General features: G+C 38.0%; 1 protein-coding gene across 5 annotated transcripts in view; it reads left to right on the top strand.

Annotated features, from left to right (window-relative positions):
• Nucleotides 1–26540, top strand: part of METTL24 (methyltransferase like 24) — a 150627-nt gene that overhangs the window by 56660 nt on the left and 67427 nt on the right. For all 5 annotated transcript variants that reach the window (XM_055391500.2, XM_031012021.3, XM_063707191.1 and 2 more), the window contains one exon: nucleotides 2898–3126. In XM_055391500.2, the coding sequence (XP_055247475.1) occupies nucleotides 2898–3126 (229 nt within the window). The remainder of the gene's footprint in view (nucleotides 1–2897; nucleotides 3127–26540) is intronic.

Genomic DNA, 26540 nt, shown 5'->3' with positions numbered 1-26540 from the left:
GATCCGCCCACCTCGGCCTCCTAAAGTGCTGGGATTACAGGTGTGAGCCACCGCACCCAGCCATAACGTTCTCTTAATGAAAATATAAAATTGCCCTTTTCTGCTGGTGACCTACAATAACACTGCTTTGTTCATCTAAGTTTTGACAAATTTAATTAAGTGAAAATTCCTTTTGGATAGGTGAGTTCTACAATATTCTGATCTGTATAAAAACAAATCTATCTACTAAAAAAATGCTTTGTAGTTTCAACTGCAACTCTTGAATTTATATTTAATGCCAGGTATATCAGTTAGCTATTGGTTGTGTAATCACTCTAAAACTCAGTGGCTTAACAATCACTGTTATTTACTGCTGCTTGTATGTCTTTACTGTTGCTTGTATGTCTGCAGGTCAGCTGGGCTTCAGTTGATCCAGGATGGGCTTAGCTGCGAGGCTTTCTTTACTTCAGGCTGAGATGGCTAAGGGAGGTTCTGTATTTTACAGAGGGCCGGTGGACTGGCTGGAGTGCAAACTCTAGAGGGCACGTTTTTATCATGATGACAGTGTAAGAGAGAGAACAGAAGCACTGAAGGCCTAGGATCTGGACTGGCACACTCCCACTTCCTTCCATAAAGCAAGGCACATGGCCAAGCCAAAAAGTCAAGGGGCAGGGAAGGACTCTTTCTCATGATGAGCATGGAGTAGTGTGGATGGTGCAGGGTTGAAGGAGCAGAGTCGACAAGTCAATCTGCCACACCAGATTAGATCATGGAAAACTGGGGTAGAGACTTCAGTGGTCTGAGCTGTGTGGATTCAATAGGTGGTAGAAAATAGGGAACAGGATCTGTTAGGTGGAAGAAATGGAAGTGCTTGTGAGAGGAGTGCTGAATTTTCTACAGGCAAAAAGGGTTGAAAAAGCTATGGCTGAGGGACATCAGAGGGCTGACTTACCATGGGATGCAGTTGGAAAAAGAGCAGTGTAGTTGGGTGAAGGGTGAGGAAGAGGCAAATAAGACTATAATCACCCCTCAGCACCTGTGGAGGTTGGTTGCAGGACCACTGCAAAGACCAAAATTTAGGATGCTCAAGTCCTGGATATGAAATGGTGTAGTATTTGTATATAACCAATGCACATCCTCCTGCATAATTTAAATCATTTCTAGATTACTTATAATACCTAATACGATGTAAATGCCATGTAATAGTGATTATACTGTATTGATTTTTATTTTTACTATTTTTAATGTTGTATTATTTTTTTATTTTTGTTTTTTCGAATATTTTCAATCTGCTGTTGGTTGAATTTGTGGATCAGATCTGTGGATACAGAGGGCTGCCTGTATTAAGAATGTCTAGGTGGGGTGCCATGGCTCATGTCTGTAATCCCAGTACTTTGGGAGGCCAACGAGGGTGGATCACCTGAGGTCAGGAGTTCGAGACCAGCCTGGGCAACATGGTGAAACCCCGTCTCTACTAAAAATACAAAAGTTAGCCAGGCATGGTGGGGCACACCTGTAATCCCAGCTACTTGGGAGGCTGAGGCAAGAGAATTGCTGGAACCCCGGCGGCAGAGGTTGCAGTGAGCTGAGATCGCTCCACTGTGCTCCAGCCTGGGTGATGGAGCCAGACTCCATTTAAAAAAAAAAAAAAAGCATGTCTCGGTGGATGATCTCTGAACTGAAGGCTTATTTTAGTTAATTAAAATAAGGTAAATAATTACTATCCACTGAACTTGTGTATTTCCAGATTATGCAATAGTCAGTCATCCCTCCGTATGGGGTTGGCGGTTGGTTCTAGGCCACCCTCTCCCCACCAACGGATACCAAAATCCACAAACTATCAAGTCTGGCTGTGGAACTCACAGATACAAAACATTGGCCCTTCATATCAGTAGGCTCCTGCATCCCATCAATGCTGTATTTCTGATCCATGTTGGTTGAATTTGTGGACGTGGAACCCACAGCTATGGAGGGCTCACTGTATTTATTGAAAAAAATCCACTTACAAAATACTTGTACAGTCTATGAGAATGAAGTATTTCTGCACTGGGTTTAGGTTCGGCCAAGTAGTGTAGCTACTCTGTGGGATTTTGGTATCCTAAATCACATATGAGTACAGTATTGGGGCAGAGAAGCCATAATCACCATTAAAAAAATCATTCTCAGTTAATTTCATGCTTTTCATTAAAACTGGTGCTTTAATCAAAGTGACGATCCTTGCACCATTAAATAGGGAATATTTCTGAGTCAATTCAATATTTGTAAGTTTATTATTTTCCATATGATGTGCTACCTATTGAGTACTTAAGTACAATGAATTCATAATTTCTTCCCCTTTTGATGTAAATTTAGGTGAGGAAACCTCCTGCTTCTTGAGTTTTGGAAGTAGAATCACATACATTTGCCTTTTTTCTTATTTGCACTATTTAAAAATATATTACATTTCTAAGAAAACAGCTGTTGTCTTTAAGTCAAATTGCATACACAACACTGTGGCCATTAGAATGGAGACAAATTACCTCATTAGTAGAACACACCTCTCCTCAAGAGAACTAATCCTGGGACTTATATTTGTGGACATATTCTAAGAAAATCTAAGACTACTGGATAGTCTTCTTTGTTTCATTACTACTGTGATCTACATCACGTAAAAAAACAACTTGATGATGCGCCTACATGTTTGAGTATGTGATTCTCTGGTCTTTGTCTAGCAAATAATTTATCTTTTATCCAGAAGCTTTGAGCAATAATGCTTTTTTGTGAAAGAAAGTTTATTGAATGTGTACATTAGCCATGGGTTAAAACAGGAGAAGGCTTGATATAACTAAGAACCTTGGCCTTGGAACTGTCATCTTGTTAGTCCAACACTTTGCTTCATTGCATTTTTTGTTGTTGATTTCCGTCCTCTTTCTTTATAGGCTAGGAAGTGATGATACCCATTTTGAGGTTAGCATGGCCAACAACGGATGTGAAGTGCATCGTTTTGATCCTAGTCTCAAGTCAGCTCACATTCTGGAGAGTCAGCACCTTTGGTATCACCGCTTGTCCATTGACTGGCGGGATCCCCATCCAGCTGTTGCTGCCCAAAAACCACATAGCAACACCAGAAAACTGGGAAGCATTTTGAATGAATTTGGACATCACAAGGTGAGGTTTTTCATTTGATTTTATACTTGAGTAAAGTAAACAAACCCATCAGCTTTTTAAAATGCAAACCAAGAATAGCAACATTGACATTGGATAGCTGAAGGTCCAATTTTAATCTTACTAATCACCCAACATTATTTATAGAGTCAACTCTAGACATAAAGTGTTGGCAAGGATAGAGATATTTAAATTGATGTGAAGATTTTAGTTGCTGTTGAGTAATGTTAATGGTCTTGTCCAAGACTAGACAAGAAGACTAAGAAACTTACTTCTGGCACAGGCTGAAGAATACAATTTTCATTTGGCAACTGACTTACACTTTCCAGAAAGAGCAAACTACTTATGTTGACCTCAAATACAAAAAAAAAAATCGGGGTTATGTTTACTAAGATATTGCTTGTGTATCATGTTTCTCACTGTTGTGACATGTTTCTCACTATTTTGAACCTCTAGGCTCTACACAGAAAATATATATAGCTTTGATTAAGATTTACTTTATAAAATTGAATGGACATTATGAACATTACAAATTATATAATTATATCAAAGGATGTCAAATCTCTGCAAACATTTTATTATGAATGGACAGCAAAAAAGAAACAATCTTCAAACTGTGTTCTTTGAAAGCAATTTTTAGTGTAGTATACCCGAGCTAACTGTATTCTGTAGGCAGATACTAGAAAATTTCTCCTGAGTGCAGTTGGCTTGTGTTTGATCTTCAGCCTTTCTTGGGTTTGGCTATTTTGGCCTGTGTTCCCAGCCAGAGATGCCGTGTGATTTAGAACAGGTCAGAATGGGTGTTTCTATTTGAGAAACAGTGTGCATGAGACTCAATTTTAAACTTGAGTTGGCTTCTTGATTTTCAGTAAGAAGCTTTTCCCTGCATTGCTGTTCCTCCTCCTCCTCCTCACCTCTTCCTCTCTTTTCTCTGCCTCCTTTCCTCATCTTCCTCTTCCTTGTCCCTCCTCCCCCTCTTTTTCTTCCTCCTCCTCCTCCTCTTCATCCTTTAAACAACCTTTAGATAGCCCATGCTTCTTCAAGAACAACTTCAAAGAATTTGCTGTTCTTTTAACACGCAATTAACTATTAATTTGTATTTTGCTTTGCCACCAAGGGTAACTGGTGGCATTTAATAGTCAAGAGCCTTAGTGAGACACATATAGGATTTTTGGGTAAAATCTCAGAAGAGAACTCCTTTTTACATGCTGTTAATGTTTTTCATATGTGTGGGAAGAAGCAGAAGTATTTTTCAGAACTTTATTTAGAGTTTTGTTTTTTTCTTTTTTGCCGCTCGTTACCTTTGTAGATCTGTTTTTTACAGCTGAGAATTACAGGCCTAATTCTCTAATATGTCAATTTTAGATTATTCAAAGAGTTAACTACTTATTCTTTGTGTTCAGTTAGGAGTCTTGCTGTTCCTCCTTTATGCTCTTTACATCCTAGCCCTCTCCAGCACCACTCTTCAAAGAAAAGACTGAGTAGGAGAGAAAGAGAAACTCAACGCCATTTTGCTTATTTTTTTCCCCAATAATACTGTAGCGAAAGATTTGGTAAAGGTGAGGATAAAATAAGACTTTGAGAAAGTGATCTGCGGATATAATTTATCTAATTTTAGATAACAAGGTATGTACCTGAATTGTGTTTGTTTAGCTCCATGGGAGCTGCAGTGGGCCAACTTTTATGCTAAGGATAAAGCATGAGACCTTTTGCAATGCTGCTCCTGAGATTGCAGAAATATTTACAATGATGCCTAGAAAGGAGAAATGCTTATGTTTCTAAGGTTACTTATTTTTTAAAAAAAATATTTACAATGAAAGTGATCTGGCACAGAATTGCCAGGAATGCATTTGCTCCTTTTTTTTTTTAATTCGTTGTTGAAGAATTTAAAAGATACTGATATTCTTCCATAGAGATTTTTTTTTGGTGAATGCTTTAAAACAAAAACAACAAAACTAAACGCATCAGCGAGTGATTGCTTTCCTTAGGAAAATGCTTCTGGGAGCTATGCAGGGCTAGATAAATGGAAACCTTGTTTGTGTCATGTAGCAAGCACGATCTGTTTTCATTTTTCTGCATGTACAGACAGTGGTAAATAGGATGTGGCTGTGGCAGGGGAAGCAAATAGTAAAAAACACGCTAACAAATGTCAGCGTTTCTGCCTTCACACCTTCACTCATTTATTCTGAAAGTGAGTGTAGAAACCAAAGCGTTTTTAGCTGTTTTATTTCAGAACTTTAAAATATCTCATATAGTTTTGTAGTAATTTCCCTATTCTGCTGTTAGTTTTCCTATTCTGTATATCCATACGTAGATTCCAGCCACTCAAGAAAAAATATGGGCAAAAATGAAAGCAGCATTCTGAGATAGTGACAGAAAGATGCATATGGCTTTTGTACTGCTTTTAAAACTCTTTGGCAATTTTAACTTCAAACTATAAATCAAAAGCCTGTTCTAAAGCATCAGGCTAGAGCAGCTGCATCAGCAAAACCATGTGGACTAGAAGCCCAGTCTGTCAGGGAGTAATATCACTTGGATCCAGCATTATGTGAAATGATTAACTGTCTACTCTTTGCAGAAGTGGTTATTGTTAACTAAGCATACAGTTTTTTCAGAATGCAACTAGAAATATTGAATCTGAAGTTTCTGCTCATATTAATCGTAATGTATAGTTTTTTTCTAAAGTCTTTCTTACTTTAGACTTTGTTACATTCAGAGTATCCTCAATGATCTGAGCTAGTTAATGAGGAATTATAGCTATTATTTTTGGGCTTAACCATGCTGCTGATAACTCTGAATAACAGAGCTGCCTGAGGGTTTCTCTATGTAAGCTCATTAATCTAGGTTTGAAGCATGGTCCTCTTACTGGCTTTTGGCGTTGGGCGAGTCATTTAACCTCTCTGGCACTCAATTTGATTGTCAGTTAAATGAGGACAATGATACTTTCTAAATTGTGGGGTTTTTTTGAGAAGTAGGTGTGAGAACATAGTGTGAAAGTCTCCAGCAGAATGCCTGGTGTGAATTAGTCACTCAATTGTTTTCATTAAACTCAAAGGGTTTTTATTAACAATTTTAGTACATTTTATAGAAAACCTTCCTTCCTTCCTTCTTTCCTTCCTTCCTTCCTTCCTTCCTTCCTTCCTTCCTTCCTTCCTTCCTTCCTTCCTTCCTTCCTTTCTTTCTTTTCTTTCCCGGGGAAAATATATCAGACATTTCTCTGGAAGTTGCTAACCACCTAGTTCCACTCAAGAGTTTTTAATGAGAGCTTTGTGTGAAACTGAAAGGCAGTTGGTCCTTCAGACTTGGTTGTAGAGAACTATTGTTTGCTGCCTCCAGGCACTGAACAGCCTTGGGGGTGATTGCATAGAAAGTAAATACTGTGCTGTATAGAAATTAAATAAACTGCTGAGAATTAATTGAGATTCATGCCACACAGAACAGATGTAGACCTTGGGGCTGGGGCCCTCTGGTCAGACGCCCTGGGGGAGCTGCCCTCCCTGCCTGTCAGCTCAGGGAACTGTGTCTTCCTTCACCTGCCCTTGTCACCACCCAGGCCGAGGCTCAGTGTCCACTTGAACCCTCACAGGACTACCAGTTTCTGCCTCCCTTGGCTGGGAGCTCGCCATTGATTCCAGAACATCAGTTTTGTTGTGTGGTCACTATGATTACATTTGAGAGAATATGGGCTTTGAAATTAAATTACACAGCTGAGGCAACATAGCAAGATCCCATCTCTACAAAAGATTTAAAAAATTAGCTGGGCATAAGATTTAAAAAATTAGCTGGGCATGGTGGCATGTGCCTGTAGTCCCAGCTGCTGGGGAGGCTGACATGGGAGGATTGATTGAGTCCAGGAGGTGGAGGCTGCAGTGAGCCATGATTGCTCCACTGTACTCCGGCTTGGGTGACAGAGCCAGACCCCTCTCTCAAAAAAAAAAGAAAGAAAAAAGAAAAAGAAAACAATTAAAGACTCGTTTTTTGTTTTTCTCTTTACTTATCAAATTGGTAAATATAAACAAGATATTGATACTGCCCTGTATTGTAATGCTTGTTGGGAATAATACACTTTGCTGCTGGAAACGGAAAATAATATACTCTTTCAGGAAGAAAATTTGACCATGTGTACATGGTGTGTCAGTTTTTATTCCTAGAAATAATTTTGCCTTAAATTCTGTTTTATCTGATGTTAGTTCTGCCATGCTAGCTCTCCTTTGATAAGTATTTAAGTGAAATAACATTCTAGATTCTTTTATTTCCATTAATTTGATATAGTTTTAGTTTATGTATAGCTTATAAGAGCAGTGTATTCAATATGTGCCTGGATTGCATTTTTAAACCCAACCTGATGATGTCTTTAAATAGGTGTGTTTAATGCTTTTATATTTATATTTATTGGGATTACTGGCATATTGGGACTAACTTCTACTCTCTTAAATTTGGCCTTTGGTTTTCTGCAGTTTTCCCCCCTCTTCTTGCTAAAGCTTATATTTCTATTCTTCATGGTTACCTTTAGATTTAAAAAGTATATAATTAACTAACTATAAAATTTTAATATATAAAATTATTCAGTATTTCTATATTCCTTCTAAACATGATAAGGATCATAAAAAGTTAACTACCCATTCAACCTGGCTGCCCACATTATTATTATCTGGAGTTTTACATATTTTTATTTTCAAAAAATTTCAAATGCCAATGTTGCTGGAATATAATGAACCCTCACATATTTTTCACTGGGATTCACCATTTGTTAATATTTTGCCACATTTGCTTTCTCTCTGTCACTCTCTCTTGCCATACACTTATCTCTGCAACATAAAAAAATAAAAAATGCAATAGAAAGCAATGGATGAGTACTTCCACAATAAATCTATCTGTATATATGAGTTTAATCCATTTGTATGTATTGTTTTTGCTGATATATTTGAATTAATTGCTTCTTACTTTAGTGTATCTCAGTCCAAGAGCTGACATCATAATTAATGTGGAAACAGTGGAAATATCCTTACTAAAGTCGGAGAAAAATAAGCATTTATATCATCACCATTAAAAAAAAAGATTAGAGCTCTTTAAAAAAACTGCACATTTTGAGATAGATTCACATGCACTTGTAAGAAATGATACAGAGATTCCAGATACAGAACATTTCTAGCACTATAAGGATCATGTTTCCGTTTTATAAAAACACCTACCTTCTTCCCCTTACCTCCTTCCCTAACCCCTGGTAACCACTAATCTGTTTTCTATTTCTATGATTTTGTCATTTTTAAGAATGTTTATAAATGGAATCATACAGTGTGTAATCACCATTGTTATTTAATACAGTTCTTAAGATAACAGCTAATACAATAAGAAAAAAAATTTAGGAGTATAAATTAAGAAAGAGGTAAAAATTTTATTACTTGCAGATATTATTATTATTGAAGGACATATTATTTGAAGACAATATGATGGTATACTGGAAAACTCAAGATAATCTAATGAAAAACTATCAAACAATAAGTACATTTAATGAGTTGTCAGAGTACAGTATACAAAAAAATTTTAACTACACTTTTGTGAATAAAAACCAGTTAGAATATAAAAAGGAAGCAAAGTTTATTTACAAAAGCAACAAAAATAAAGCTAAAGATAAACTTAATGAGACATGTGCAAGGTCTACAAGAAGAAAACTTAGCCACTCAAAGACTTAAAGGAAAACTTGAACGAATTCAAAGGCATAGTACATGCTTCAATGTAAATGCTCACCATCATAATGATTAACTCTTTCTTATGTTAATCTACTGATTTAACATGTTCCAAATAAAATTGCCAATAGGATTTTTTTTTTCAGAACTAAAGAAGCTGATTCTAGAGTTATATTGAATTAACAAGCAGAAATAACCAATCAAATTCTGATAAAGGAGTAATAAAGGTGGTTAACTAACCCTATGGGATAATAAAGCTTCTTATACAACTATAATAATAAAAATGGTACTATTGCATGAACAGATAAACAGATTAATGGACAGATTTTAAAACTCCAGAAATAAATCCACATACCTCCAGAGTTGATATATGATAAAGGCACTATCTCAAATCATAGAGAAAAGATGGATGTGTCAGTAAAATTATGGATATTTATTTCAAAAATGTTTTTTCAGCTTTATTTGATGCCTTTTACCAAAAAATGTAAACCAATAAAGTTTTTTTAAAGACCATAAAAATATTAGAAAGAAAACTATGGGGATTTAAAAAAAATTCTGGAGTTAGGAAGTCACAAAAGAAAAGAATAATTAACTTGATTACATACAAAATTTCCACATGGTAAAACTACCAAAAACAAAATTAAAAGACAAATAACAAACTGCGAAAATACTGACAATTCATTTTATAAGCAGAGAGTTAATTTCACCGGTATAGAAGGGCTTCAACAAATCATTAAGAAAAAGATCCACAACTTGATGGAAAATTGGATGAAGAAATAGTTGATGAAAAACAGTTCACAGAAAAGGAGATTCAGATGGCTTATATGAAAAAATATTAAAACTTGGACATATTAAGAGAAAGACAAATAAAACTATAGTTAGATACAATGTTTTCATCAGATTATCAAAGAAAAAAAGTCGCAGGAATATAAATTGCTACAGCCTTTCTGCAGGGCAGTTTGGCAATATCTATCACATTGCAAATGCAAATCCAGCAATTCTACTTCTGTGAGTTTGCCCCACAGTCATATCCCATATGTGTGAACAGATATATGAATAAAGTTATTGTTTTTTGCAGCATTGTTTGTAATAGCAAAGGGTAGAAAACAATCTGCATAGCCACCATTGTGGAAGTAGTTAAATGGAGAATTGTATATCTTTTCATGGACAACTTACAAAACCACTTAAAAAAACGACAAACAAATTTTTACGTACTGATGTGGAACAATTTCTGAGATACATTTTTAAGAAAGAGAATTTACAATGCAAAGCAATTGCTAAACAGTTTTGAAAACAAAGAACAAAGTTAGAGAGCTTACGCTACTTGATTTCAAGACAATGTAAGGGATAGCAATCAAGATAGTCTGGTACTGACATAAAGATAGACATCAATGGAACAACAAGAGAATTTGGAGATGGAAACACATATATACATTATCCTTAGCAAACTAACACAGGAACAGAAAACCAAATACTGCATGTTGTCACTTTTAAGTGGGAGCTAAATGCTGAGAACACATGGACCCATAGAGGGGAACAACAGACAGTGGGGCCTATCAGAGGGTGGAGGGTGGGAGGAGGGAGAGGATCAGAAAAATAACTAATGGGTTCTAGGCTTAATACCTCGGTGACGAAATAATCTGTACAACAAACCCTCATGGTACAGGTTTATCTATGTAACAAACCTGCACATGTACTCCTACAAGGAAAATAGAAGTTTTTTAAAAAAAATCTGCAATGAAGAAAAAAAAGAGAAACATGTATATAATTAATTGATTTTTATAAAGGCATCAACATAATTCAATGAGAAAAATTGTAGTCTTTTCAACAAATGGTGCTGGAACAACTGGTTATCTGTATGGGAAAAAAGTAAAACCTGACTTGAATCTCACATCATCATGAAAATTGTTTTGAAGTGGAACATAGGCCTAAACATAAAAGCTAAAATTATAAAACTTCTAGAAGAAAACATAGGAGAAAATCTTTACAACCTTGACATAGCAAACATTTTTTAGACAGTATATTTCTTAGCATAAACCATAAAAAAATTTTAAAAAGATAAATTGGACTTTATAAAGATCAAAACTCTCTGCTCATCAAAAGACATTGTGAAGAACATAAAAACTAGGAGAAAATATTCATCACAAATATATCAGAAAAAGACTTGTATCCAGAATACATAAAGAACTCTCACAACCACAAATGAGGAGACAAACAATTCAATTAACAAACAAAAGAGTTAAACTGGCACCCCACCAAACAAGACACACAGATGGCAAAATCACATATGAAAAGATGCTGAATATGATTAGTTATTAGGGTAATGAAAATTAAAGCCACAATGAGATATCACTTCCTAACTACCAAAATGGCTAAAATTTAAAAGATTGATGTTACTAAGTGACGGTGAGGATATGGAGTAACCAGAAAGCTCAAACATTTGTAGTGGGAATGCAACCTCTTAGGAAAAGAAGTTGGCAATTTCTTAAGTTAAACATATATTTACCAATTGATCCAGTAAACCCATTCCTAGGTATTTACCCAAGATAACTGAAAACATATCTCTGCACAAAGTCTTGTAACTGAAAGTGTATAGAAGCTATATTCATGATAACCTCAACTGGAAACAACTCAAATGTCTGTAAATATGTGAATGGGTAGAGAAGTTATGGTATGAATATATCTCTTAAATATACCATATACCTACCACACATCCATATAGGATGAAATACCACTGAGCAATAAAAAGGAATAAGCTTTGTGACACATACTACACAAATGAGTCTCACAGACTTTATGCTGAATGAAGGAAGCCAGATTCAAAAAACCACCTGTTATGTGATTCTCTAAATAAAGTTCTAGAATAGACAAAAGTATTCTATGGTGATAGAAATCAGATCAGTGGTTGCCTAGGGCAGGTGGTGAGGGAGCAGAGTTGGAGATTTACTGAAAAGATCACAAAGGAACTTTTCGGGGTGATGGAAACATTCTATATTTTGAGTACGTCGTGGTGGTTACATGGGTATATACATTCGTCAAAAGTCGTCAGTTAGCTGGGCATGGTGGCTCACACCTGTAATCCCAGCACTTTGGGAGGCTGAGGGGGGTGGATCTCTTGAGGCCAGGAATTTGAGACCAGCCTGGACAACATGGCAAAACCCCGTCTCTACAAAAAATACAAAAATTAGCCAGATGTGGTGACACACACCTGTAGTCCCAGCTACTCAGGAGGCTGAGGCAGGAGGATCAATTGAGCCACTGCACTCCAGCCTGGGCAACAAAGCAAAACCCTGTCAGAAAAAAAAGTAATTGACCAATATCCTTAAACTGTATGAATTTCCTTGTATATAAATTATATTTCAATAAAAGCAAATTGCAGAAGAGTGTGTGTAGATTTCCACCATTCTACCACTCACATAATTGTTTTTGAAATTATATGCAAGAAACTAGTGATGCTGGGAAGCTCCAGGGAGAAGAACTAGATGGCTGAGGAATAAACTCTGTACTCTATATCTTTTGAATTTTGTACCTTGTTAATATTCGAACAGTTAAAATATTTTCCATGTTTTCTTATCCATTTTTTAATTCTCTACTTTTGGAGTTCTTTTTAGATGTATTTTGGAGCCTCTAAGTCTATCCTTCTTGTCTCTTCATTGCTTTTTCATTCACTCTGACCTATGTTAGGGTAAATTCCTCACTGCTAGCTTCCAATTCTTTAATTTTCTTTTTAACTATATCCAGGCTAGAGTTTATAGCATTTATTGGTATTTTTACAAAAAAAAGACTATATTTTTCACTTCCAAGGTTTCTAATTGGTATTTTTCCTATCCATCTGTTCTTTTCTAGTTTTGCATGCTTTTATTTAAAAGTGTGTTGCCACTGCTTGCATGTTTGTGAAAGCTGATATTCTTCTTGATTGAGCTGAGCATCCTAAACATACTTATTTTAAACTTTTGTCAGATTTTTCAATAAAATTAGTCTTGGAATGAAGTAACATTCTAATTCTTGCATTGGTTGACTGTTTCTCTTAGCCTTTGACTTCAGTGTGTATTTTGGAATTTTGGTTTACTGGTGTATTTTCAGTAGAAGGTTTTTGGTTTGGTTTTGCTTTTCTCTTTCTTTTTGGCTTGCCCTTCTCTGCCTAGTGACTTTGCAGTAACCTTCAGGACCTGGTCTTCTAGAAGCATTTGGCTCTTACTCTTCCCAGCAGTATGTGGACTATTCAGACGCTGAACCATCAGAGGTCCAGCTCATTTGCTATTTGCTAGAGTGTGTCACTCTCCTCCCATCTTCTTAGGCCAGCAGCTAGTTTTATGCTATAGCTCCAGCCAGTGGTTGTTAGTTTATTTCAGTCTCCTTTCTGCAGCCAAGGAGTTCCACTCCCGCCCCTGGCTTTAAACAATGAATGGGCTCTGGCTGCTCTCTCAGGGTAGCACCTTGAGTTCCTATTTCCTGTAGGAGATGCACACCCAGCACCACTGCCACCTACTTTAAGATGGGAGCCCACCATTTCTGGCCTGCCATCCTGCTCACCGCCCTGTGTTCATTCATGGAGATGTTCATCTTGGTTTTGAGCCCTGCTGTGTCCTTTTTGTTTCTTTTTCTCTCTCTCTCCCTCTCAAATAGTTCTCCCTATTTTTGCTTTGTGTTTGGCATGGGGGAAAGGGGTGCATCTCACCATCATCTTTTTCTTTAAATCAACTTTAAATGGAGTCACCATTCTTACTTAGAATTATCTGAACAAATAATGTCCATAGACTTGTGAGCCAGTTGTCGTAGGTTTGTTTGTTAGTACATTTTTAAAATACCTAACAAATGAAAGATTTTGAAATGTTGCCTCCAAATCATATTCAACACCATTATTTCTCAAATGTAATGTATATGTGAACCACCTTGGGAATGTAATTAACATGCAAGTAGTGATTCCGGAGGTCTGGGGTAAGACCTGAGGTTCTGTATTTCTAGTAAGCTCCAAGATGATGCTGATAGTGCTGGCTGGGAAGCTGTACTTTGAGTAACAAGGCGTGTACCACACTTGGAGAAACAGGACCAGAGGAGAAACACATTGCCCATGACTATGGCTTCATAGTCATGGGCAGCGCTGAGACTTGAACGCAGTCCCTGCAGAGCACAAGCACTGGGCTACTCTGTGTCCTGTTGATGTCTTCTGCCTTCAGCCTGAGACCCTGGTGTGAAGGACAGACACTGTCATAGTTTCATTGTTTTTATTCCCGTGCAGCCTATCATATCTGATTTCTGTACTAGCTGTTGTACTGGAACACATTTTTTCTCAGGAGGGAAGCTCCTTTATAAAAGTGTTCCCTGCTGGTCTGCCACACCAGGTCAAGGTCCAGGCATGCCTGAGTCTTAGATAATGATGTATCCTCAAGCTGGAACCTTGCTTCTGAGTTCTGTGTTCCTAGGTGAGCTGTGTGCCTCACAGGCAGAGACCCCTTATTGTACGGATTCCCATTCCAAGTACCTAGCAGGCACTCTGGAACTATACAGGATACATGTTGGCCTTTTTCTCCAGCACCTTGCTAAACAAAAGGTACAAGGCATGAATATTTGAATACCTTATCTCTGGGCACAGTCTACCCTAGAGTTAACCAGCAGCAGCCTTGAGCGTCCAGAGACCTTAGCTCCTGATGTTTCAGAATGCTTGGGCAGGAAACCTTACCGAAAACCAGATATGCTGTGGTAAAGGTGGAAGCCCAGGTGATTCTTTCAGGTCCCAGGGCAATTTCTATCTAAATTTGTTTAAATTCCTTTTTCAAAGAGAGGTGTCTATCTTTCTGTGTATTTGAAGGCAATTTCATCGTGCAGAATTGTGATTTAATCAGGAAGGTGCTGTGTTTCTGTGAAATAAGCCAGTGGCAATTTAGCAGTAATGAGTCATTCATGGTGCTGAATTGCAATTTGAAATGCAGAGACATCTGTCGGTCTCCGTCAATCTGCAGTGGACCCTAAGGACAAGCCATCTTGGGAAAGTGAGTCAAGAAATTCCGAACTCAACATTTAGGAAACGTTTTTTGTTTTTGTTTTTGTTTTTGCCAAAATTCATCCATAAAGGTGAGATTTGAGGTGTAGCAAAATGTCTTGGCTCTTCTGAATATTTTTCAAACCATTCAGTGTTTAACTAACATAGAGCTGCAATAGAGTAGAAAGCCCGTCTGATGACAGAATTAACTACATCTGGATTTAGCTGTTGTGTTAGAGTTCTCCAGAGGGACAGAGCCAATGGAATAGATACATATATATAAAGGGAAGCTTATTAAGTATTAACTCACAAGATCACAAGGTCCCACTATAGGCCATCTGCAGGCTGAGGAGCAAGGAGAGCCAGTCCGAGTTCCAAAACTGAAGAACTTGGAGTCTGACGTTCAAGGGCATGAAACATCCGGCTAGGCCAGTCTCTCCTTTTCACGTTTTTCTTCCTGCTTACATTCTAGCTTTGCTGGCAGCTGATTGTGCCCACTCAGATTAAGGGTGGGTCTGCCTTTCCCAGCCCACTGACTCAAATGTTAATCTCCTTTGGCAGCACCCTCACAGACACACCCAGGAGCAATTCGATATTGAGTTGACATTCAGTATTAACTATCACAGCTGTGGTGATGTTTTCTTTGAGGTGTTCTACCTTCCATTTTCCCTGGGCAGAAGCCATGAATGGCAAGGTTGTATGTACATGGTGTTCTGGAATCTGGAGACCACTCCCAGCTGTACGACTGTGTGCGGCTTAGACTCTCATGTTAGAATGGGGGACGCTGGACAACAAACCAAAACAGTATCAACAACACACCATAAGCAAAGAATTCCACCACAAAGGGAGCTTGATTAAAATGTCACCCAGGCAGGACCAACCCCAGAGATTGTGATTTAGTTGTTCTGAGATGGAGCCCAGGAGCCTGCATTTTTAACCAACCCCACCCATCTCTAACCCAGGTGATGTGAAGATCATCCCTTTGAGGAACCTCTGTGTGTAGAAAGGACTTAAATGGCTCAGCCTTCCCTTTGCAAATCCCGCACCCTCTTTTGTGCATAAAGCCCTTGAAACAAGAAGGGGGTCAAGAGCCTGGCTGTCAGTTTCTGCAGCATCCCCTCTCTCTCCCCACCAAGTCGATGAGTTCCCCATTCCTCAGTTTCTCCTATTGTAAGGTGCATGATATGAACCCTTGCCACTGGAGAATGTTGTGGAAGCAAACGAGCACGTGTTAGTAAGAGAAAGGAGCAAGGAATTTTCATGAGACCAGATTTGTGATTTTATGGAGAATGATGACTGACTATGGCTTCTTTGAGATTTTTCAAAGGGCCCGGTATTATTACAAAAGAGGAAGATTTCACATATGGAAGGAATCAGCCCCCAGGGAGCTGGCATTTTTCTTTGTTGCTGTGTACAAGGAGTGGGCGTACTTGTCTGAGAATCTTGCCATTTTCAAGAAGTTTGGGGAATGAGAACCAAGTGCCTCTTGAGGGAGCAGAGGGCTGTAAGCCCATGTAGTTACCTGCGTTTCCCTTTGTGTGACTTCCTTTCCTAAAGGAGACGATGGGTCTGTAGAGGAATGTTACGTTCAGTGAGCACAGCTCAGATTTGCAAGGTCATGCCACTCTGCAATTCCTTTATGAGTGTTAAAAAAACAGCTAATGCCTTTTGACAGGAAGAGCATGAGAACCTGCTATCATATTAGTGAATTATCTGAGGGAATGTGTATTCCTGAGCAAATCCTTCCAGGTCACACCCATGCTGGCCATTTCTGCCTTGGGAGCTCAGCAGTGCCAGTTTCATATATACCCAAGCATAACAGACACACCCATGAAACAGGCTCCAGGTGCTTGGGAAAAGGCGGTCATAGTTTCATTCAGAGGTAAAACCTGATTTATTTTCCAGCCAGTGAAAATATCAGGAAAGGAAGGTTTCATTTCCCCGTTTTTAGTTAAAAACATAAGGACCTTTTAAAAAACACAAATTTCCTAGCATGGAGTGGCATTCAACAGTTTTGCAGTTGAAATGATAATGAAACATTTCTTACAAGAACTTCTCTTTAAAATCACCATGATGGGTTCACAGCACACTATTAGAAGGAATTATGTAAAGCAGCCTCTCTGTTCCCAGTTTTATTTTAAGATTTAATTTATTCCAGATTCTGCAGGAAAAAACCACCCATGTGACAAGCCTGCTAACAGATGTCAATTTAGTTTTATAGCACATGCCTGCACTTCAGAGTCAGAAAATGGAGATTATTCTTTTTGCCTGCTGTTTATTACATGATGCAGCTTCATAACACTATGCCCCAGAGGCCAGCTGATTAATAACCTGTGGGCCACCAACTCATGCTTGCTTCTATCTGTCTTCTGCAGTGTTAAGTGTAAGCTTTCTTTCACATTACCCTTTTGGATTAAGAGAGGTGCTGGAAAAAGCAAAGGTGACAGAAAATGGATTTTTTTTTGTTTTAATGTCATCTAGCTCAGAAGACAGATTATACTGTAGTATAAGTAGCGGAAGAGAAATAAGACTAAAAAAATAAAAATTATTAACTAGACAGTACCAGATTTATACTAAAATTTTTTTGTGGTGTTGGTGGGTAAAACAGTAAAACAAAGTAATTCTACATGATAAATATTATGTCAAATTCAACCATAATAAGAAACCTTCACTTCTTCATATTCACAGGGATCGTTTCTCTATGTTCCCATGATCTAGTAATTATCAGCTTATATGTATATTTCATTTCTGTTCACATCCCCATCCATCTTTCTCTCCATCTGTCTGTCTGTTCATCTATTCATCCATCCAATAAATATTTATTAAGCATATTCTATGTGCAAGGTCCTGTGCTTAAATAATAAATGTGGAGGGATAAAGAAGTCTCTTTTTAATTTTTAAAAATTTTAATTGAGGTAAAAATACACTTACCATAAAATTTATCGAAGTAACCATTTTTAAGTGTACAGTTCAGTAGTGTTAAGTGCATTCACATTGTTGTGCATTCAGTCTCCAGAACTTTTTCATTTTGCAAAGCAGAAATCCTGTACCCATTAAACAATAACTCCCCTTGCCCCACTCGTACCTGGTAACCTCTAATCTACTTCCTGTCTCTATGAATTTGCCTAATCTAGGTACCTCGTGTAAGTGGAATCACACATTATTTTGTTGTTTTGTGTGTAGTTTATTTCACTTTGCATAATGTTTTCAAGGTTCATCGGGGTTGTAGCATGTGCCAGAACTCCCTTCCTTTTTAAGGCTAAATAATGTTCCATTGTATTAGGTTAGTACAAAAGTAATTGTGCTTTTTGCCATATGTATAGATTGCATTTTGCTTATCCATTCATCTGTCAATAAACATGGGAGTTGCTTGACCTCTTGACTATTATGAGTAGTGCTACTGTGACCGAGGGTGTACAAATGTCTCTTCAAGGCCATGTTTTCAGTTATTTTGGGTATGTTCCCAGAAGTGGAATTGTGGATCACATGGTGATTCTATTTTTAATTTTTTGAGGAACCACCATAACTGTTTTCCATAGCAGGTACATAATTTTACACTCCCATAAACAAGTCTTTTAAGATGTAGCTGAAAAGACAGAAGTATGATGAGTGCTATAAAGAAAAAATACGGTGTGCTATGGAAATGTTTAATAGAGAAAGCTGGTCTCAGCTGTCATCGGTTCCCATATTTCTGATGCCTAGTCCACAGTGGAGGCTTGGTAAGTGTTGAGTGGGTGGGCGAATGAGCCATCCAGACCCTTGGTCATTAGACCTCTCTCCCTTGTTCCATTCCTGCTATTCAGCTGCCCTCCTTTCTATAGAATGGCTCTGGGGAGCAGTGAGAGGATTTGTTAGCTTCTTCTTGGTTGCCTCTGTTGTTTTCTGGCAAGATTATGGAAAAAATTTTTCTAGTAATTTTTTTTCTTATTCTGCATATGATGTAATATTCAGAGATGTTGGGATAGTTTTTACCAGATATGTCCCTGCCTTTTCTTTGGGGAGAAAAAGGGAACCTGCCTGTGGATGTAAGATGAAAGTGTAGTGTATGTAAGATAAAAGTGTAGTGGATATAAAAGTGTAGTCTTGTTAGGAAGAGGTGGGGTATTCAGGGAGAAAAATGTTCTTTCTATTCTTAGAGCATTGCTTCTATTTTCTAAAGAATTTTGTTCTTTAAAGACAGCAAAAAGGTCTCTTGCTCAGTTTCTCATTTGGCTTAAATCAGTAGCATTTTATGTTATATAGCTAGTTTGAATGGAAATTTCATTCTTGAGATTTTTCAAGAGAATTCCAGATATTTAAAATATATAGACATTATATTTGAAGACTTAAACTTCTTGTTCCTGATGTTATAAAAAAGAATCTGTTTATCAGATCCCCAAACTAATGAAAGACATAATTATTATTCTGTCCAATTTTTCATTTTGCTAGCAATTCAGGCAAAGAAAGAGGCTGGCCACAAAAAAACATCACAGCTCTTTCTTTAGAAATTTGTATTGGTTTTGAGGTTTGCTGTGGTGTTATTATTCTGATCAGCTAGAGGGATCAGTTGTTGGTCTGAAATGAGTCCTGAGGGTTTCTTCTAATTGCTCTGGTCTTGGTATTGGCACAGGAGAGCAATGTTAATGACATTTTCAAGATGCTGGCTTTGGGTCAGGTAGCAGGCATTGGGCCGTGGTGCCCAGTGGGAGTTGCTGGCTCTCAACCCAAGACCTGAATACCAACTTTACAACCTGTTTGTTGTGTGAATAGCAAGGTAAATTAAGTTCTTTGAGCCACATTCCATTTTTTCCGTGAAATGGGGGTGATGATACCTTTCATGAAAGACTGTTGAGGGGATTAAAGACAAAAAGGACTATAAAAAAACTAGTACAGTGGCTGGCCAGTTACTCCCCACATGGGCACTATTTATTAAGTAGTTATTGGGTTGGATTTTTTTGAATTGTTTAAGGCCAATATTCAATTACTGGGGATGAAGTATTATGGTATGGATGATTTGGTATATTTTATTGCCTTTCACTTTCTTAGTGATGGGGGAACTTCTATTAGGTTAACCATTTACTGCAGAAAATGTTAAAGAGTGCCAATTTTCTGGATTGGATTCGGAAAGTATTTAAAACAGCAGCAGTGTGACTCTGATATCCAGACATCCCTTTAGTGCCCTTGGGACTCATCTTTCTCCATTGACAGCCATGGATGTAACTTGTGTGTGTTTCAAACAGTCCACCTGCCTCATGGCATTGGTAGGCATCTTGTAATTTAGTGATCTTTCCCCTGTGCATCTCCTGGGTGTAAGTATTTAAAGTCACACAGGCTTATTGAGGATATTGTTGTGAAACAATGTAGGTGGTGAGTATTCACATCTTTGAAAATATTTTATTTAGTGACAGTTCGATACTTTTCACTACATTTGCCTTATGTCATTGTATTTCCCTTAAGGTTGAACTCCCTCTTTCTGATACCTTCCCTTATGTCATTTTGACTGCTTTTGGGGACGTATCAAGTATAGCGCCAAGTGTTGGCTGAACTAAGTGCTCAGGAATATACTGGATAACTAAATTCTCTGACTACATGAAAGTGGTGTTGCTGAACACCTCTGTCTTTGTTGTTGTTACTCCCCCCCACCGCTTTTTTTTTTTTTTTTTTTTTTGAGACAGAGTCTTACTCCATCGCTCAGGCTGGAGTGCAGTGGTGCGATCTAGGCTCACTGCAACCTCTGCCTCCTGGGTTCAACCTCTGCCTCCTGGGTTCAACCTCAGCCTCCTTAGTGGCTGGGATTACAGGTGTGAGCCACCACACCCGGCTAATTTTTGTATTTTTAGTAGAGACGGGATTTCACCATATTGGCTGGGCTGGTCTCGAACTTCTGATTGCATGATCCACCCGCCTCGGCCTCCCAAAGTGCTGAGATTACAGGTGTGAGCCACTCAGTGTGTTAAATGTAATCACCCCATTTGATGTGCAAGGTCTCAATTCAATTTCCCAACTTCTTTATTTTCCACTACTTTCCTATGGCTATCCTATGCTCTAACCTAACTAGATGGTTTTACTTCCAACTTGCCTAAACTTTTTCATCTTATTTAGCTTTAATCATAAATCCTATTATCTTTAATATTTTCTCTGTATCTGAACAAGTGAAAAAGTCGCCCATCTTTCAAGTCCTATCCCAAATGCTGTCTCTTCCACAAAACCTTTCTCTAAACCATTTAATATTTTTAATCACATAAGTGGCATATGTTCACTGTAGAAAATTTATATAATAGAGAACTCCAAAGGAAAAAGGATGAAAATTAAAGTCCCCTGTAATTCTGCTGCTAAGATAACTACTATTAATATAGATAATCTCAGGCCAGGCATGGTGGCTCATTCCTGTAATCCCAGCACTTAGAAAGGCTGAGGTGGGCAGATCACTTGAGCTCAGGAGTTTGAGACCAGCCTGGGCAACATAGTGAAACTTTGTTTCAACAAAAAAATTGAAACATTAGTTGGGTGTGGTGGCACAGGCCTGCAGTCCTAGCTACTTGGGAGGCAAGAGGATCACTTGAACCCAAGAGGCCAATGCTGTAGTAAGTCACAATAGCATCACTGCATGCATTCTAGCCTGGGTGACAGAGCAAGACCCTGCCTCAAAAAAAAAGAAAAAAAAAAAAGAAATCTCTGCTTCCAAACTTTTCCCCCAGTGGTATATATATTTTAACAAAATTAAGGTGGGATGGTCATATATACTATTTTATAGTCTGAGTTTTTTTAACTTAAAATATCTTGAACATTTTTACATAGTATTAAACATTTCATCTATATATATTGCAACATTGTTTGTAATAGCAAAATTCTCGAAACAACATATTTGCTCTTTAATAGGGAACTGAATACGTGAAGTATAATAAAACCCATGCAATTGAATACCTGGTGACTATTGAAATACATGGTATATATCTATATTTTGCTGACATGGAAAAATATCCAAGATAATTCGTTAAGGGCCCAAAGCAAAGGGCCAAACAGTGGGTTCATACAGCACATGCCTGTTTATGTACTCTGAGGCACAGGTCTCTGAGAAATGGTTTTGGTAAAAGTGCTGATATGGTTTGGATATGTGTGGCCACCCAAATTGCATGTCAAATTGTAATCCCAAATGTTGGAGGTAGGGCCTGGTAGAAGGTAATTGGCTCATGTGGGCGGGTTTCTCATGTAATATTTAGCACCATCTCTCTTGGTATTGTCCTCGCAATAGTGAGTTCTCATGAGATCTGGTCACTTAAAACTGTGCAGCACCTACTCCCTGTCTCTTGCGCCTGCTCTGGCCATGTGACATGCCTGCTTCTCCTTTGCCTTCTGCCACAATTGTAAGTTTCCTGAGGCCTTACCAGAAGCCAAGCAGATGCCAGCATCATGCTTCCTGGATAGCCTGTGAAACTGGGAGCCAATTAAACCTCTTTTCTTTATAAACAGTGCAGTTTCAGGTATTTCTTTAGAGCAATATGAGAATGGACTAACACAAGTGCTTTGGGTTTTGGGGTTAAGGGGTGTCTTTGGGTCAAGGCAATTTGGGTAAAGTTACTAGGGATTCTGGGGTGGGAGAAAGACACTTCATTATCCTTTTGAAGAGTTTGAACATTTTTCTTACCATATGCACTAATATTTTATAGTTTTTCCATAAAATCTTATGAAATACTTATCTACAATGTAATTTGTAATGCCTACTTGTATTCTAATGAGTAAATGTATTATACATTATTTAACCACTTTCCAATTGTTGGATATATAGATTATCTCCAGTTTTTTACTACCATAAATGGTACAGTCTTAAGGCTTTTTATATGCTTTGCTAAATTACCCTCAAGAGAGTTTGTACCATTTTACTCTACTGGGATTCTTCCAATGGATGTAATTGCTTACTCATTTGAATTCCCATAAAGCTTTGTTTTTGTGTCTTTTATCGAAGTTAGCTAGTTCGTTGCATCATAATTACCTGGGTACTTAGGGTATCTTTTTGATACACTATTTATCTGTCTGTATAATACACCATGTATCTATTTATACCATACACTTTGAAATTTTTGAGATAGCAATTTTGTCATATTTGCCTTTTTCCACAGCAGCTCACAGCATAATGCCTAGCCCATGTGAAATGCACAGTAAATAAATACTGGATGCATTCAGATGAATTAGTTTTCACGCTGTTAGTGAGCATTTTTCTAAAATGAAATGATAGTAGTGAAACTTGCTCAGCTGGCTGAGTATGCTATGGTCATAACCCTTGTTACAGACCACCATACTCTTTGTGGAACATCACTGTTTCCCAGGCTGAGTGCAAAGGCACAATTACAGCTCACTGCAGCCTTCACCTCCTGGGCTGAAGCGATCCTCCCACCTCAGCCTCCCAAGTAGCTGGTACTACAGGTGCATCCCACCATGACTGGCTCATTTTTCTATTTTTTGTAGAGATGACGTCTCACTGTGTTCCCCAAGCTGGTCATGAACTCCTGGGCTCAAGTGATCTTCCCACTTCAGCCTCCCAAAGTGTTAGTGTTTCAGGCATGAGCCACCATGAACAGCCTGTTTTTATTTTTAAAGTAAGATTTCCTATATGAATCTGTTCTCTTATAATGCAACTCCCTTATAATTGATCTGGAGAAAAAATTATTTTAGCATATTTTTAAGCAGTGTCCAAGACAGTGCTTTGTGATAAGTAAGAGTTTTTCTATTATGGGTGAAATTCTGGTTAATTGTGAGTTTTCTCTTCAGCTAATGGCTATTATTTCAGACATGTTCTACTAAAGAATACGTATTTGAGGACAAAAGTCTCTGGTCTCAGGCCTAGTACAGCCAGGCTCTAAAATTTCACAGAAAAATTAAACTTACCAAATTACCGATTATCACCACTATAGCCATCGCTTTCAGTCTCATCCCCTAATCTAGATTTTAATGCAAGCTGTTTCAAAAAGGAAAGTGCAGAGATAAAGTTTAGCCTCTTCTAGCTTTCGTGTAAAAAGTAAGCATGTGTAGAGAAGCCTGAGGCATTAGCAAGGAATATAAACAGAAGGAATATTTCACCTGCAGGAGAGGTAGCGTTCAGAATGCCCTTTTCACAATGCACACACGGGAACCAGAAATGAAAGACTCAGCATGCCTGTGAAATAATTACCTTGGCCTGAAAGAATTACAGAGCATAGGAAGGATAGGAATTTGCTCAATAGTGTTGTTACAAATAATGCTAAAAAACAAACACACTAATATCATCATCGGTGGCACTTTCAATATGCCACCCCCTGACAATAACACAAACTTTTCTCTCTCATGGTTGGGCTTATAACAGGCAAAATTTGAAGAAAATTTATCATGTGAAGAATGCCAAACACCCTTCTTTTTGCTTCTTACACATTCTGTTATCAAGGATATTTTTTCTTGAATGTTTGGGGGTAAGCTGGAATAGTTTTGCATGGTTTAGTTCAGAATAGAATATTCCTATTTATAGTTTTTGACATGCTAAGATAAGTGTTTGTAATCTAAACAAATTCATTTATCTATAAGAAAACTCTACATTGAGAAATCGAAATGAAAAATAAGAGATTATGGATTTAAAAAATCTTCTATCCAAGTAGAAGAAGGTTTGTTGGGACAGCCAGACATATTAAAGGAACTTTAGATTTCTATAACGTTTTACTGACAAAGATTTCTTTACTATAACTTTAACAGCACTTTCTTGAGGGCCTTTTCCATTTAGAGTGAATTTAACAATCATAGATTTAATATGGGGTAGCAATTTCCAAGAAATTATTGGACAGCAAAGGATAAATGAGTCCTGTTCCCTAGGCAACCTCATGGAGGGGTATAACATTCTTCAGGCTCCTAAAATGAAGTTTAGAGTTGCTACTATTTTTGGTTTCAGCTTCCTCTGGAAATGGTTTTTATTCCTTGAAATTATTCTTGTATATAATGAAGTCTGAGCTCTTTCCAATTCTTTTCCCTGTAACGTTAGTCTTGTATGTAACAGCGTCTCCCTCCTTTGATCTCAGCATGTATGGCTATAAGAGGAAAGGCTGCCCTGGAAATAAGATCCAATTGGGGATAGCAACGAATCTCATGAGAAGCAAGGGAAGAGCAGGGACATTTGCAGCCATTTGTCAGGCTTTTGTAATTTCACGAAGAAAAGTGCTCTGGGCTTTTCTGACCCACGCAATCTTTTGTGATTTTTTTTAAAAGCTAATGTACTATAGGACACTCAGCTTTAGGTGGAAAACGTTTTAAATAGAAAAAATATTGGAATGGGTGCGTTTCTGATTCTTTCAGTAGGCTTCTTGTGTGAGTGCCAAGTGCCATCTATTTGGGTGTGGCAGCTTCTATGTGGTTCCCCCAGGATTGTCATTCTTCTTATCTGCCACCTTTCTCTTGGCCCTTTTTCCCTTGTTCTTTTTGCCCTAATTCTATTTGTATTATAATGGTGTTTTTTTGTTTGTTTTTTGTTTTTTGTTTGTTTGTTTGTTTTTCCCCCACTAGGCTGGCAGTGAATACTGAGTGATTGCAGTTTTAGGAACACTCATTCCGTAAGGAAGGCGCACTGGGAAATCCCTGCAGAAGGGCCAGGTGTTGGCAACCTTTCAGAAATGGGGGGAGGTCCTGCTGCTGACCCCTACCTCTTCAACATGTTGGAGCTGGTGGTATCTTGTGGCCTAGAAAGTCCAAGGGACTTCTGAAAGGCCTTCCAATGAAAATATCTCTTTAGCGTATTCTACCAGTTAGATTCATTTGAGCTATTGAGCTAATCTTTGAAAAAGATATTCCTCTCTGGGAGACTGAGTTTATTCTTGACAGAGTACAAGTCATGTAATGTTTTTTGTTTGTTTGTTTGTTTTTAAGACACAACCTCACTCTTTCACTTAGGCTGGAGTGCCGTGGCGTGATCACAGCTCACTGCAACCTCAAACTCCTAGGCTCAAGGGTTCCTCCTACCTCAGCCTCCTGAGTAGCTGGGACTATAGGTACATACCGTCACACCTGGCTAATTTTTTATTTATTTATTTTTAATTTTTTTTTTGGTAGAGATGAGGGTCTCACTATATTGCCCAGGCTGGTCTCAAACTCCTGGCCTTATGCAATCCTTGGGCCTTGGCCTCTTAAAGTGCTGGGATTATAGGCATGAACCACCACACCCAGCAAATCATGTAATCTTATTGGTTTCTCACATAGTTGTTCATGATGCGTGGCTAAAAGAATGGAAGCTGGCTGAGGTGGAAAGGGAGAAATGTTGGTGTATGGCTTGGTGTGTGCATTCTACAATAACAGCTGTGGCCAGAGAGCATCTGCCAATGAATGCTGTGGGTGGGAAGGCATAGGAGGTGGGAGAGAAATGCAGAGGAAAGGAGAGACACTTGGGGATCATTTGCCTTCTTCGCCATTTTGGCTGAGGATATAGACATGTCTGTCTGCAGAGTTTCATGGTATGATTTCCTCATGCAGGTGAACCATACATTGTTAATTAATGCTTGTTATATATTAACTACTATCTAGTTCATACTCTATGCCATAGGTAAAGAAGAGAGATTGAATTTTTTTGTTGTTGTTTGCTTTTACTGGATAATACTGAGAATTATTTAGGTATTCTGTAAACACTTTTTGAAGGCCTCCTGTCAGTCAGGAACTCAACCAAGGACAAGGAATCCATGCTGAAGGTCCTTGCCCAAAAAGACATCATGGTCTCTAGGAGGAGACAAACATTTGTTCGAAGATTATATAATAAAGTACTTGGTGCC

Source organism: Gorilla gorilla, chromosome 5, assembly GCF_029281585.2.
Source record: "Gorilla gorilla gorilla isolate KB3781 chromosome 5, NHGRI_mGorGor1-v2.1_pri, whole genome shotgun sequence".
Taxonomy (NCBI): Eukaryota; Metazoa; Chordata; class Mammalia; order Primates; family Hominidae; genus Gorilla; species Gorilla gorilla.
Note: the sequence above shows the minus strand (reverse complement) of the source record. Positions and strands in the feature narration are given on the sequence as shown.